The following is a 15,122-nucleotide window of genomic DNA, read 5'->3' as shown; positions in this document are numbered from 1 at the left end:
GGATCTAACTTCATGAAATAAAACACAAACATCGGCAAAAAGCCTGATTTGCACTGGTTCCCTAATTACATCCACAATGTCATTGATGTAGACAAGGACAGTAATGGTCCAAGCACACTTCCTTGCGGAAGGTAATTGGAACAATGGGCATCAATACTGACGAACTGGGCGCGGTTAGAAAGGTAAGCAGGAACCCAGGAAATTAAGAAAGAAGGAAGACCGATATTTTCAAGCTTATATATTATTTTGGCATGAGAAACAAGGTCAAAATCTTTCTTAAAATCTAGAAAAATGACGTCCATCTGCCATGCTTTGTTTACAATGTCAGCAAAACTATGTACAACACAAGTTAATTGAGTGACGGTCGAAAAGCCCTTTCTAAATCCATGCTGGTGTGACGATAGAATGTCTTTGTCGTTTAGAAAGGAAGTTATATGAGTGGCTACAATGTGTTCGATTAGTTTACAAGAAGAAGATGTAAGTGATATCGGACGAAAATTAGTGAAAGGTGAGGCTGTATCTTTTTTCAGCATTGGCACAATCCGCGCAACTCTCGAATCCGTGGGAACAGTGCCGGTTGATAGGCTGGCATGAAAAATTATGGCTAGAAATTGGGATAAAAGTTCATCATAACGGCGCAAGAACATATTTGGAATTCCGTCTGGACCAGGAGAAAATAAGGAGGCGCGCAGAATGAGCAGGTACATATCATTTCATTTTTTATTTTTCCTTTTCACAGATAAATCTGTGAAAAGAAAAAAACAAGATTTTTAAAGCAAAGTTATTCGCCAGGTCCTCAGCGAAATACATAAAATTAGTTTGAGTTTAGTGGAATTGATCTAAAAACTTCGTCAGCCGGGCAAGAAATGGTATAAGGCCTGCGACAGTTCACTCGCAAAGCTATAATGAAAATGTCACCATCATCATCAGCCTGACTACGCCCTACGGAGGGTACTGCCTGAAAAGAACAATACTAAGCACTGGCTGAATGTGTGTACCGAAACAATGCCACACACTAATGTTACAATAATGGCCATAAACTCCGAACATTAGTAAGGTCCTGCCGTAAAAGTACGATAGCCGACCAATCATTAAACTAAATAAAAGAACATATTTTATTATTCTGACGGCTGATCAGTGCTTGGTGCTTCTCTGCGAATACTACTACCAGTAAGACGGAGTTTCATGATATCCTCCATTTCATTAGCAAAGCGCTCATCCTTTAAAAAAACAGGAGTAAATTTACTAATCTTCAAGTCCTGAGGGAGCATGCCTACCAGGGAGGATGTCAATAGCAGTAGCGAATGATATGTACCTGCTCATTCTGCGCCCCTCCTGAAACAAATGCGATATTTTATCCCTATCTATAAATGCTAATATGCTTAAGTTCAGCAGTGAAAGCTAGATTCCTGCACATGGGAGTTGCAATTCATCCAATTCTGGAGACTTACAATGTAACACGAACTTTTAAAAGAAATAATTATACAGAGGTGTGTCAGATATTGAAAAGTTTATTTGAATTGAGATAAGAACACCAATCAGAAATGCGATTACTGTAAGTTGCAGATCCTACACGGTTCCTCACAATTACAAGATTACAAGATTAATGGAGTTTCATTAGACAATGTTTCATCTTATAAATATCTGCGTAATCACATCACTAAACTTTCCTGGCTCATGCACATAGAATATGTTATTAACAATGAAAACCGTGCCCTTAGCTACATACGCACAAACTTCTCTAAGGCTCCGTCCCATTTGAAGTTACTTTTATATCAGACACTAATACGGCCAAAGCTAGATTATGCATCATCAATATGGGACCCCCCACGACTAACTTTAATCGATGCTATAGAACCTATTTAGAATCGGTCAGCTCGCTTCATCCTTTTCAATCATTCTCGCACGGCTAGTGTTTCTTTAATGAAAACTAAACCTGGTCTGACTAATCTCGCAGTTCGCAGAAATATTTCACGCCTCAGTCTTTTCAACCGCATTTTCTTTCATAACGAGACACTACAACAGCAATTTTTTTCTTCTATACCATCATGCGTGTCATCACGTGTTGATAATCCGCATAAAGTTTCCATCCCAACTTGTAAAACGAATGTGCTTTTTAATTCTTTCATACCGAAGACTAACACTGAGTCGAACAACCTTCCACCCCATATTGCCTGCTTTGAAGACGCGTCACCTTTCAAGCCACTTATCACCAAGCATATCATCAAACAAGCATCTGCATTCATGGTTTTTGCCTTTTGCCTGTACTTTTTACTGCGCATTCTTATTTCACCCACCCCCTCCATAACGCCCTGCGGGCCCTGATGGTATTTTAATAAACAAAAACCTATGTGACTGCGCTTGAGTTGGAGCTTCGTTTTTAAGTCCACGTTTATTTAGCCGCGGGGTCTTTCACAGTATATCTTTGATGCAAGAAGGAGGAACAGTACCGAGGGAGGGGTTAACATTTCCCCGCGCGAGTTGAATGTACCATAACTCAAGTAAAAGCCGCCTGCGTGGACGAGGGTCGATGTTCAGAACAATGGTTTCCTCGAACTCAGTCTTGTGGTCACACGCCTTGCAGTGCTCGGCTAACTCTCTTCGAACCCTGTTCATTGTTTCACATCCGATTTCTTGTTTTTTATTGTCTCGGAGAAATTCTTCGTTTCGCCATATTAAGATGCTGAGAACTTCGAACAGGGTATCATGTTTACAGCGCCTTGGGCTTTTTATTTCGGGCCTCGATCTTTTGTGTGGTGGTACAGCGTCCGACGGTGGAAATCGGTTTGCGTGTCGTTGATTTCCTTTCCCTGAACAAGAGCTAATGCTTCACTGACGGCTTTTGCATAAGGAATGCCAACGCGTTATTGCCGATGGCACGTGCTTGGGCGAGGGGTAGAATAATTTTTGTTTTTACTTAGTCTTTTTTTATTCTGGATAATAGGCTGAATGAAATAGGCAGAGTGTTTTTTCACAGGTCAGAGACAATTTGGAAGTTTCACTTCTTTTTTCTTCTGGAGCGGGACAGGCGCTGTCCGCTCTTTTCAATGAAGTTCTTGCGAAAGATGTGGCAAATGGTATGGTTGGAGCCGAATCAGAGGCACTGTCTCTTGTGGCTTGGCTTTATTTACACCGAGAACCGTAAGCCTTTCTTGTGCGTTGTGAACAGAACGTCGAGAAATAGAAGGCTGCCCTGGCGTTCATCTCGACGTAAACTTAATGGCTGGTTCCATGGAATTTAGGTCAAACGCCTCGTTTTTCTGTTGTGCGGAGCGGTTTGCGTACATTGTGAAAACAATCACTCTGGCGTTTGGTCTACTACGTCATCGGTCTGTGCAGTCAGCAGACCACCCGCTGTTCCCTAGCTGTCACTAGCGTTATCCGAATGTTCACCACTAGTTCACCACGGCATGCGCTACACAGTGGTTGTAGACGTATTGTGCGTGTGTTGTCTGTCTGTTGCGGGAAGTGCACGCATGTGTGAGCCTGTGTCACTCGGACTACAGTTCATATGCTTTGTTTAAGTCAGCTCCCGCGTATAAGGCGGCGGCGATAACTCGTTGCTACTTGCAATGCGTTTATTCCAAGTCTCCGGCGATCTAGTTCATAGCGATATAATAGCGCAGATTAAGACAGGACACACGAAGAAGACACGAACAACACGAGCGCTCGTGTTGTTCGTGTCTTCTTCGTGTGTCCTGTCTTAATCTGCGCTATTATATCGCTATGATCATGCACCAACAAGCCCAAAAAGCTACGCTTTTGATCTAGTTCATATTTATAAAATAACTGCCAGTATTTATTTTTCGGCGATTGCTTCACTCTATCAGGAGGCCCTATTTGCAGTCTCGACTTTTGGGCCTCCTGATGTATATACCCCATAACCATGTACTGTAAATATGAAATAAACTTGATTTGATTTGAAAAAAAAAAATATCAGGGCGATGAAGAGCATACGTAGGTAAAACCATGCAGGGGAGAGACATGCTGTGGGCGAAGAGAGATTTCATAAAACAAGTAGACGCGTAAGCATTTGTGTTAGTTGAGGGCATTTCGTTACAGCATCATATCCATCTGATGTGAGAACCAATTTCGGAGCGTCTAGCTACGAGGGGGTACCCAAAAGAAACCGGACTAAATTTTTTGCTCGGCAAAACTTCTGTGGTACCGCGTTTTGCCACTAGGAGCGCATAGAACGAACATTCCAGAGTCAGTAAGCCGAGTGCCGTCGTTGAAGGAGGTCAGACTAGTTTAGACAGAGTTTTAGAGTGACGACTGTTTTGTGTGAACGTCGTTTTTGCAATGGCTGATTTTCGTGAACAGCGTGCGCCGGTGAAATTTTGATTTTTGCTCGGAAAAAGTTGAATGGAAACTCTTGAAATATTAAGAAAGACGTACAAGGACGATGCTATGGGGACAAGTCGAGTGTTCCTGGACCGAATCCTAGATCAAAGCAACAATCTTGCCAATGGAAAACTTCAAATTCACCTCGCCTCAAGAAAGCTCGTCAGGTGAAACCAAACCTCAAACCAATGCTGATTTGTTTTTTCGACGTGAGAGGAGTCGTCCATTGAGAATTTGTTCCGCAGGGTCAGATAGTTAACCAGGCTTTCTACTTGGATGTTTTGAAAAGATTGGGCAACAGTGTGCGGTGGAAGCGGCCAGATTTGTGGCAGTCGGGCGGCTGGTTGTTCCATCATGGCAATGCCCCTCCTCACACAACCCTGTCTCTACTACAATTTTGGACCAAAAATGGCATGACTCCTATTCCTCAACCCTCATACTCTCCCGACCTTGCCCCGTGCTACTTTCTTTGTTTCCTAGAATGAAAAAATAGGTGAATGGAAAGCGTTTCGCTGATGTTGCTGAGGTGAAGAAAAAAACGACGGAGGCACTGTCAAGCATCACAAAAGATGAATTTAAACAATGTTTTGAAAAACGGAATGAAAGATTCGACAAGCGTATCATTGCAAGTGGGGAATACTTTGAAGGAGATTGAAGGTCTGTGCTTACAATGTGAACAAATAAGTTCAAACAAAAATAAGTCCGGTTTCTTTTGGGTACCCCCTCGTATATGTCTGGCTCTTGGACGCGCCAAGCTGAATTGTATTCGTTCCTAATAAGGTCTCGTCTACATTTTTGGTCGGGCTCTGTTATTATTATTCCTCTCTTGTGGGAGCTTTTGTTTGGTTTTTGTGCTTGCGGTCATGATCGGCAAGCGCCAAGGAGTCGAAAAGTGTTGGTACTTCAGAACAGTGAATATATTGCAATTATGCATTCATTTTTTTATTTTGTTTGCCAGCCTTCATGTATGGTATAAAGAGCATGACTCTGAGGCCATTTGCCACATGTGTTTGTTGTGTCGACGTCTGGGATAATGTATCGTTGAAAAAAATACTTTATGAAATAAAAATGCTCATGTACATTGAATTTGAATGATGTCTTAGGCTACATTGAGAAAAAATTATTCCAAGTGTTCATTACGCAGAGGAAATTGACTTTGCGTTTCTTTTTGTGCACCACTAGTAAAATGCGCATCTATGCTGTGACATTGCTAGAGGGTAGAACAGAAATCGCAATAACTCTTGGGAGAGCTGCATTGGTGGACACTTTAAACATGAAACGCAGCACTGAAATAATCTACACTACCATGAAACTAATACTGCAGGCTACTCATGCTCTTCAACTTCTCTAAATAATCTCAAAAGCTATGGTCACGCTTATAACGCACCAAACCAGTGCTTGGATGCCAGAAATTCTCTGTTGCTGTGCTACTATGAGCGCTGTCGCCCCTCGATATTTCTGTAGCCTTAATGAGCGGCTCTTGGAGTGGTGAATCAGAACTCATTGCTGGCGTCGGTGATATATGAACACATACTATGAGCATAAATTTGGCATTGCGGTTCAAAAACAAAAACTTGTTTATAAGTTTGTTGGTCCCGAGTGCTGTATCAGAAGTCATTAATGTCACGGTCAGCAGCCCGAATGCTTGCTTTGAAGCTAAATATCGTAGTCAAGACTAAAAACTCAACACTTATCAATTTTTTTTCTCTCACTGCTGTCGACATTTGTCCTACAGAACTTTACAGAAAGCTGACTTTGTTTAAAAGCAATGCTTTAAAGCGAATGAAAGCAGAAGTGTTGCTTCGGAAGCAAAATTAACCATACATCATGATCGAAGTTAGGCAGTAAACAACGACCGAAAGAGGAGAAACGGCGCAGCCAAACTAGGTATTTTTCTAGCAATTTGTTCACTGGTACAATGTGAGATGTTCATATCTGAAAAAATATAGATCCTGTGCTAGGACGCTCTTCAACGTGTATGACGAATTTGGTTCCCTCTTTCTTTCTGCTGTATTTTGACAGGAGTTCTGTCTCTATACACAGTGTGAGTGAACTGAAGCTTCACCTGCGAGTGAATTGTGTCTGGCCGTGTTCCTTGTTTTTTCACTGCGCACCTCCTACTTTCTGCATGCTTTATGAAATGCTTTGAACTTGCGTTTTCCATGAATGCACGTTCGGATTCTTCGGTCAGTTGAAAATTCTCTGTTGAGCTACACTATTGATCGCAACCACGTCCGTCATGGGGACCAAATATGGCTATCATACATCATTTGAAGGTATTGCTGAGACATTAGAGATTCTTAACTGTCCACTATTTAGATAAGTGCGGCGGTTGCTATGCTACACAATATGTTAAAGGGACACTGAGGAGAAATTGAAGTTGGTTTGTATCAATAAATTAGCAGCTTCTGATTACAAAAACGCCAAACTCGCAAGTACAAGCGTGATAACGTCATAGGACAAGACAGCGTTGCTAAAACCAGTGGTTCTATCACGTTCAAGAAGAACAGCGCGAAAAGACAAGGACCACAGGAAGATACACAAAGACAAGCGCTGACTTTCAACTAAAGATTTATTGCTCGGAACGTGGAAATAAATACATCAGGCTCTAAGCAACAAAAAGAACACGTAGGGTTGATACACACTTATCCACGCACACAAAAAATACCAAACAGACACAGCAGCATTACTTCCTTGCAGATAGAAATTCTAATTCTTTCTTTGACAACGATAAGGAGGGACTACTGATACATGCGTCATTTAGCCGGACGATTTCAGCAGCTTCAATGATTTCTCGAGCCAGCGTATTGGGGTGTCTACTTAACACTTTTGTTTGTTGGAAGAATGGTTGGCACGTTTTGCTTTCGCAATCTCGGCAGTGGATGCCGAGGTGCCCTTTAACAGTATTATAAACAGTGATATTATGTACTCTCAGGCGCTCGTTCAGGCATCTCCCGTCTGGCCAACACACTGTTTCCCGCACGAAAGTGGAATAGAGTAAATGACACCTTCTTGGCATGCAACAAACTGATTTTCATGCTTTATGGAACACTTTTTTGGCGTGAATTCATCATTCACTTGTTTACACAATTTCCCAAGCTTTTCGGGAGCCGAAAAAAGAACTCTTACTTGAGCTCGGTTGCCTATTTTCTTTAGCTTATGGGAAATTTTATGAATGTAAGGAACAACTGTTGTCTTTTCTTTTACCTTGGCAGACTCTGTCAGATCATTCTTGTTGTTTTTGCTTAAACTTGCGAGCATCGATTCAGAAACGGACACGAGCAGTTGCTTGGGATATCCTGCCTTTACAAGGCGATCAGTTTGCTGGTTGAAACTGTCTTGTTGAGCGTGAATGCAAGATTTATTTAGAGCGTTGTAATAGCATGACTTAGCCACGGCGCGTTTAACTAACTTGGAATGCGACGATGCGAATGGAAGTACAGGCTTGTTGCTTCGCGGTTCAAACGACCAGCAGGTATGATTCGGCGTAAAGCTGAGTCTAAGATCAAGAAATCTAATCGTATTATTTTCAGGAACTTCGGAAGTCAACGTGAGTGGATGAAGGCACTGGACAAAAATATCTTCAATCTCTTGCTTGACTGGTTCAAAATTATGGACATCGGTGTCTAACAGAACAAAGAAATCGTCAACAAACCGAAATCAGCGCAAAGCTTTTGACCCTTCTAATTGTCGTTGGAGCCTTGTGTCCTTTTGTGCGAGCAACAGATCACTAAGCACGGGCGCTATGCATGAGCCGATGCAGACTCCTTTCTTCTGCAGGTAAAGAACACCATCCCAGATAGCAAATGTTGAATTTAAATACACTTCAAGCAGTTCTAGGAACCCTGAGACTGAGATGCCTGCCTCATTTTGGAAGGCAACAACGCCGTGTTTATCGATGCATTCTTCGATACATAAAAACAGCTCATCATGCGGCAGTGAATAATAAAGGTCTTTTACATCAAACGAGCAAGCCATGAGGCCTTTGTTCTTATGGGTTTCTAAAACCTGAATTACGTCCTGTGATTTTTTCACCAGAAAGGGATCGTCTAAGGTCAATGAATTTAAAATCTTCTTAAGAAACACTGCTACTGATTTTTGCCACGCGCCGTTCTCAGAGACGATTACACGGAAAGGACATTCCGGTTTGTGCGTCTTGGCATTAAAGAAAAGCTGCAAACTGAGTCCTTTACATTTGTCAATTGAATTTGCCAAGACATCAAGGTTATGTTTTTTACATGTTGTTTTGGCTTTTGCCTTGATCTTAGCCAGAGAAACCTTCTTTGCTGCATTGAAGGACGAAAGAATGGCTTCTCGACCCTTAGTTACATATAGATGCGACGGTAGCACAAGGAAGCCTCCTTCCTTATCCGCGGGAAGTAAACGCAGCGAATGTTCCTTCAAATAAGACACAGTTCTCTTAACTGGACCGGAATTCCCTGGTCCCTTACAACGTAGCAACGCATCGACTCCTTCGGACCCTACGTGTTCTTTTTGTTGCTTAGAGCCTGATGTATTTATTTCCACGTTCCAAGCAATAAATCTTTAGTTGAAAGTCAGCGCTTGTCTTTGTGTATCTTCCTGTGGTCCTTGTCTTTTCGCGCTGTTCTTCTTGAACATGGCATACTAACTCGCCCAAGCATCAGTCCTAACGAGGTTCTATCACCACTGGGACACGAGAAGTCACGAATCACTAAGGCTAACAAAGGAAGGTTGCGCGGTTGAATACTGAAGTAAGTTTTGTTTTGAAAACAATAGTGCGCTTTTATCACACAAGGAAGACCGACAAAAGAAAACCCGAATGTTGTAAGCAAAGAAAATGAATACTTAGCGGCGCCACAGGCGGCCAGATGAGTTTCGGTATATCATGGCGCTTCGCGTGTGTGCGCTCTGCATGCCCGCGCGGTTTCGTTTCTGAAGCGCCTCAATTTACAAGCGCGGAACAGCAGAGGAACTCCAAGTGCGGCTCCAAATGCCAGTTAACTTTTGAAGGAGCCTGTTAAGGTTAGCCAGATGATCGCCACGGTCGATGACAAACTACGATGTCACGATTTTCGTTGATCGTAGAAGGCAGTTTGCAGTGTAAAGATCACCCTGAGTCTTCGTACGCTCGCCCGGCAGAACGTTCCCGGTTGTGCCAGTCAACTTCCAACTACTTGACGCTCTTTGGGGCTGAGGTCGCTGAAGTGCAGGCCGGAGTTATTAGACACTTTTAACATACCGTGTACCGTGCTCCCGTTACCGGTGCCTAGGTTCCAGGAGCCCGCACGCAACCAATGAGCACGCGCAAATGTCCTTGACGTCGCCAGATGGCGCCTCGTACCCGGCAGCTACGCGCGCGCCTGGAGCATCGGGACCAATCAGCGCCTGCTCACTCCGCTAGCAGCAACACGTTACACGATATGCTAAAGGTGTCTATTTGCGAGAACTTCGTTGACGACTTCGAGAGCGGGATCCATCGCAACGCTGGCAAAAGGTCAGTGCAAATGTAAATGAAGCGACGGTAGGGACGACCGCGATAGCCGATAGATGCCTTAAACGTGCGCCCGGCGGTAGTTTCCATTTCGGCTGCTACTAGGCCGCACCGCTAGCAGCGAGAAATCACGGAGTGTGCGTTGCGTCATGTTTCACGCCATATGTGACGTCACTTAGTCGTATGTCGTCGTAAGAGAGTCTCAAGTTTGAGTCAGAGCGGCGGGGAAAACTTTGTCAACTTCGAATCCAAATTTCCGATAAATAAATTCATCTTTCCCTGCCGGCCAAGTGGCAACAAAGCCATGAAATGCCGAACTATCGAATTTTGCTATAAAAAGTATTATTAGAGCTCTCCTCACTTATCTTTAACACTGTTACGTTCTTCTGAGCCAGCATGGCACCACAGACATTATTGTTTCGTGCACGAAATGTGTAACCAGTGGGCGCATTCGTTTTGCAGTACGGGACTGTCCGGGACTACTTGCGGACTCCAGTCCGGTGCACGATTTTCTCAGGCAACCCTGAAGCTCCGCCCACCAGTCAGAAAGCGGCCCGCATCGCCATAGCAACGCGTTAATCTTTCGCCTCTGCCAGTCCGCGGTCTACTTGGGGCTGCGGGGAAGGCCGCAGACGACAGCTTCCCGGAAAGTGAAGTGCCACGCTGGCAGCCATATTGGGTTAGTCTCTGTGTGTATTCTGAGTATTTTGCCTGTTCTTGCATGACCATACCGAGCGTTAAACTTTCACATGAACTCCGTAGCTACTCTCTGAGCCATCGGAAGACTTGTTGTTCTTGCATCTCCGTTCTATTTTCTTGAAATTCACCACAAACGGAGCGCCTTCGGAGCTGCGAGCGCGTATTGTTTGCTCGTGTCGTCGAGAGGTTCTTGTTTCCTTGTTTTGTGATATGCTGTCTGCGCGCTTACCTGACAGCATCGCAGGTGAACCACTCGTATACAGGAGCAGTTATAGCGCTTGCTGTCAATATTTTTGCGAAGACTTTCGGCTATCTGCCTATCCGCAGCCAGTTGGGCTACTATGTACGGACTTCACCGAAAGCAGTAGTGGCGAGCATACCCCCGAAGCTGAGTTCTGTAATGCACCCTACGGTAAGCTGGAAGTATGGTCTTCAAATCGAGTCAGTGATCGCGATCTAACGCACTACGTTGCTTCTGCGTCGTGGTGGCTATGGCTTGAGTCGGCTGCTTGCAGATAACAGCGGCCTGGTACGGTTAAGGCCGATTCACACGACGGACCGTTCGCCCGCGGCCCGCGCACTACGTGTGCATACGTCAGCACTTTGAGGGGCGCGCTGTCGGCCGCCATCCATCCATGCATCCAGCGCGCCTCTCAAAGTGCTGACGTATGCACACGTAGTGCGCGGGCCGCGGGCGAACGGTCCGTCGTGTGAATCGGCCTTTACCGAGGGGGAGCCCGGCTCCGGCGGCGAGTCCGCAAGCAGCCGCTGGCAAGTAGTTCATGTGACCATGACAGTGTTTCCTCTCAGAGCGGAAGCCGAGACCTGTCAGCAAGTAGTCTAAGATTGGAAAATCGAATATGCCCAGTGTGCACTAAGGAGCACTTACCGCATATGTCGAGGTTTATCATCCCGAAGCTTGATTGTGGTCACGACATGTCGTGTAGTGGTAAGAAAACTGACATCAGCCACCCCAGGCCATTGCTATCTACCAGCGTCAAACGCTACTAGGATGATTCTACATTTCTACGCCGCTGAAGTATACTTGTAATCACTGGGACTAGATCTTCAAACTATACTCGGCGGCCGAACGTCCTCGCCACAATGTCGGCAACGGACGGCGAATGAAAAGGAATGGTGATCAAGCAAAACATACTAGACGCATACTTTTGTTATAACAGCACGCCTCTACATGTTTGCAGTATTTTACTCCAGTATTCGTTGGTGTCTCTCACATCTGATAGACCAACTTGCCCTTGCATAGGCTTTATTTTTACCTTGAAGCACAAAACCGCCTCTTGAGCCTTTACAGTGGTAAAAAATGCTTTATTCGAAATACTACACTTGACAGGCGACAGTTATGTACACTCGTGCTCAAAGTCTTCGTCGACATGGTCTGCCTTTGAGCTACTTGTTGAGCGCTGACTGCATCTTTAGTTACCACAGGTACCTCAAAGGCTGGGACAAAAGTTCGCACCTTGCAGAAGTTTATAGCTTTATTGGTGCATTTATTACTTCACTCCATGGCTTACTTAGCTTAAATGCAAACCCTCTGCCCTAAAGATATCACTAGTGGCGTACATAGTTTGTTTTTACTACAGTATGCATGGTGAGCAAGCGATGAGCATTCACGAATAGGATTACGCTATCTTAGATATTTTTGCGCAACATAGCACTCGCTATCTGTTGTCTGTATTTATTGCGTACTTCTGGAATTGCCACTTCTTTCTTTATGGGTTCACTAGCTGCGTTTAGACTGCGTTCAGATTGTTATGACCTTTACAGAACTGGAGCATCCAAGGTCATCCATGAAAGAAGATGATTTCGCATACTTTTAGTATGATAGATACGTTTGGTATGATAGACTCTGGAGGCCATTGAAAGGAATATCTAGAGCTTGCAAGGAAAAAAGAAGCTTATTGAAAGTGTGCATAGCATGTGACAAATTTTCAGGGACGAAACCATCTACCGTGTCATCAGCAGTGGTATCCTGAAACTTCACATCTGTGGGAAATAGCCATCATGACCCAAGCTGCATGAACATTATGCCCCAACCAACAGATGAGACTGCATTTTTATTTCCAGTAGCTGCAGATGAGGTTGTGTCTACTATCTTATCTCTAAACAATACTACCAGTACTGATGTAGATGGTTTGGAGATTCGGCCACTTAAACATGCTGCTACTATTATAGTCCCTGTTTTAGAGTACAAAATTAATCAAATATTTCCATGCGGCCAATTTCCTCGCCGGCTCCAAGTGGGAAAAATTACTGCCATTTTTAAAGGTGGTGAGAAATGTAACATCTCTAACTACAGGCCAATTTCAATACTCCCTGTATTCTCCAAGGTCGTTTCGAAGGTAATACACGTACGAATGAGCTCATTCTTAACCAAGCATCAGATTATGACAGCGTATCAGTTCGGTTCACCAAAAAACGCTCTACAGAAAGCGCCCGCTTGTAAAGAAAGCGAATGCAGTGCTTTATGTATTGAACACTTGGTGTCTAAATAATTCCTTATCTATAAACGTCTCGAAGACAAAATCAGTTCTTTTTCGCCCTAAAAATAAACCAGTTAATTCAAATATTGTCCTGCAACAACTTGGTCTTCCAGTCATAGAGGTGGTACCAGTAATAAAAACCTTAGGTGTTCTTTTTCATAAGAATATGCAGTGGAACGCACACACTGACCTCGTTCACTCCAAACTATCCCGAATAGTTGGTATTCTTGCACGTTTTCGTTACTTTCTGCCTAAGCAGATTAAATTACTTTTGTATAACTCTCTTTTCGCATCCACATAATCGTATTGCTACTTAATATGGGGCACAACAACGTACACAAACTTGACCAAAATTTATCGACTGCAGAAAAAAGCTAAGAATTATTTCAAATCAACCCAATGACGCACATACAAAACCTCTTTTTGATGACCTTAGATTACAACCATTACCGAACCTGTTCAATGCACTTCTGTTAAAACGTCATCATGTCTTTCATCTAAATAATAACCCTTTCCTTGAAAACCTTTCGACCCTGTCTCCATTTGCGAAAGCATATAGCACACGAAGCAGTCAGACATGGAAGATTCCTCACACCCATACTAACTATGGCCGCCAAATGCTGATGTACACACTACCACACGCTCTTAAGTCTTCTGATAACACGTCCAAGTGATTTATCAATCAGTGTATGTGTAATTACTCAAGACATTAACACTTGCAATTGTGAACCCGTAATGTTAGCCCGATCACTTAACGTGTTTTTATGATTATGTGTTGCCGTCGCCATATGTATATGGCTTTTCTTTATATCGCTGTCTCTTTTTGTCCACTGCTGTATTGCTCTGTGAACGGGGTGCTGGCCTTTGTCAAGCCATTACAGGCTTTTTGCTAGCACCCCGTAGCATCACGACTTTTGTAACATGATTGTTGATGCTAAATAATTTTGAATTTGAATTTGAATTTGAATTCCTTGTCGCACAAGGTTGAGAAATAGCTATACAGCTGGCATGTGCGGATTGTGCTCTCAGACTCTATTTGAAGCATACACCAAACATCATAGAAGTTATGCAAGAGGTTAACTGTATATAAACTTCTGAGGGTGCCCCTCAGAATTTTGCCGCGAAAAAAAAATGAGCATATTGGAAAAGTTGTCGCACGAAGCTGAAGCTGTACTTCTCGCATTAAACGCAGAAATATATGCACGCATATTTCGGGTGGTAACATCGTTCACAGAGCATACCTGGGTACTCGTTCGCTTTTTATGCACAAAACAAGTTCTTGGCCTGTCATTACAGTGGCGCAAAAGAGCTCTGCTTACTTATCACGTCCAGTAATGCAATATCAGAAATTGCAAGTGTTTACCCGGAGTTCCCGCATTTTAATTTATGTTGATTTGCAATCTTAATACAGTCGCCAGTAACGTGATATCGCAACCTGCGTACACAAAGCAATACCTACTTCAAGCAAAGACGATTTACCGTCGATATATGCAGCCCTCCTCGGCGTTCTGCAGTGAAATGCGTCACGTTGGATCGTTGAGCGCGGCCCCAGCGAGTGGTAGAGAGGTGCAGTGAAGACGTCAAATTCAGCGAAACTGTCACTATACGAAGTGACCACTTCGAGCATAATGCAAGCGGCCGGCCTTCTCTATAAATGCTTACAACACTCCTCTGAGCGCACAGCTTCCCCGAAACTGGTACGCAGCTGCGAAGCTCTCGGCTGTGGCGAGAGACGATGTCGGAAAAGTGCACTAGCGCGGAGCAGTGTCTCGATCGCTCTCCTCGGTTTTTCTGCCTGCCACCAGGTTTCAATAATACTGCGCAATAAATTCGCGAGACTTTCTTTTGAAGCAATAAAACGTCGTTATATATAGTATATACAAACACTGTACCATAGCCATTGTTTGTTCTCGTTCTGCTCGATTGCCACAACAATGAATATTTATTCACACTTCCATTGATTTTATTTTGTTAGCACGCTAATTTTGTTCGAAAATAAGACATTCCTTTTCGTGTTGAACTCTTTGAGGCACATAACGCAGTTCATCATTCGCCTCTTCAGCCCCACTACGGCCACTGCAAACGGAAGACCTTTCCGATGTCTC

The 15,122-nt window shown here is 43.7% G+C and overlaps 1 protein-coding gene across 5 annotated transcripts in view; it reads right to left on the bottom strand.

The window, feature by feature from the left end:
* The window catches only part of LOC149326530 (uncharacterized), a 65,164-nt gene extending 50,470 nt beyond the window's left edge, over positions 1–14,694 (bottom strand). For 3 of the 5 annotated variants that reach the window (XR_016286225.1, XM_089563174.1, XM_089563175.1), the window contains exon 1: positions 14,497–14,694. Coding sequence is in view for 2 of the 5 variants with exons in the window: in XM_089563174.1 (XP_089419300.1) it covers positions 14,497–14,644 (148 nt within the window). In the remaining 3 variants the exon portion in view is untranslated. Of the gene's footprint in view, positions 1–14,476 lie in introns of all 5 variants that reach the window. The other 2 variants (XR_016286223.1, XR_016286224.1) reach the window with 1 other exon arrangement.
* Positions 14,695–15,122: the final 428 nt, after the last annotated feature.

The sequence above is a fragment of the Amblyomma mixtum genome, chromosome 10 (genome assembly GCF_055824585.1).
Source record: "Amblyomma mixtum isolate Tamu chromosome 10, ASM5582458v1, whole genome shotgun sequence".
NCBI classification, from domain to species: domain Eukaryota; kingdom Metazoa; phylum Arthropoda; class Arachnida; order Ixodida; family Ixodidae; genus Amblyomma; species Amblyomma mixtum.
The sequence above is the reverse complement of the archived record's forward strand: the minus strand, read 5'-3'. Positions and strand labels throughout refer to the sequence as shown.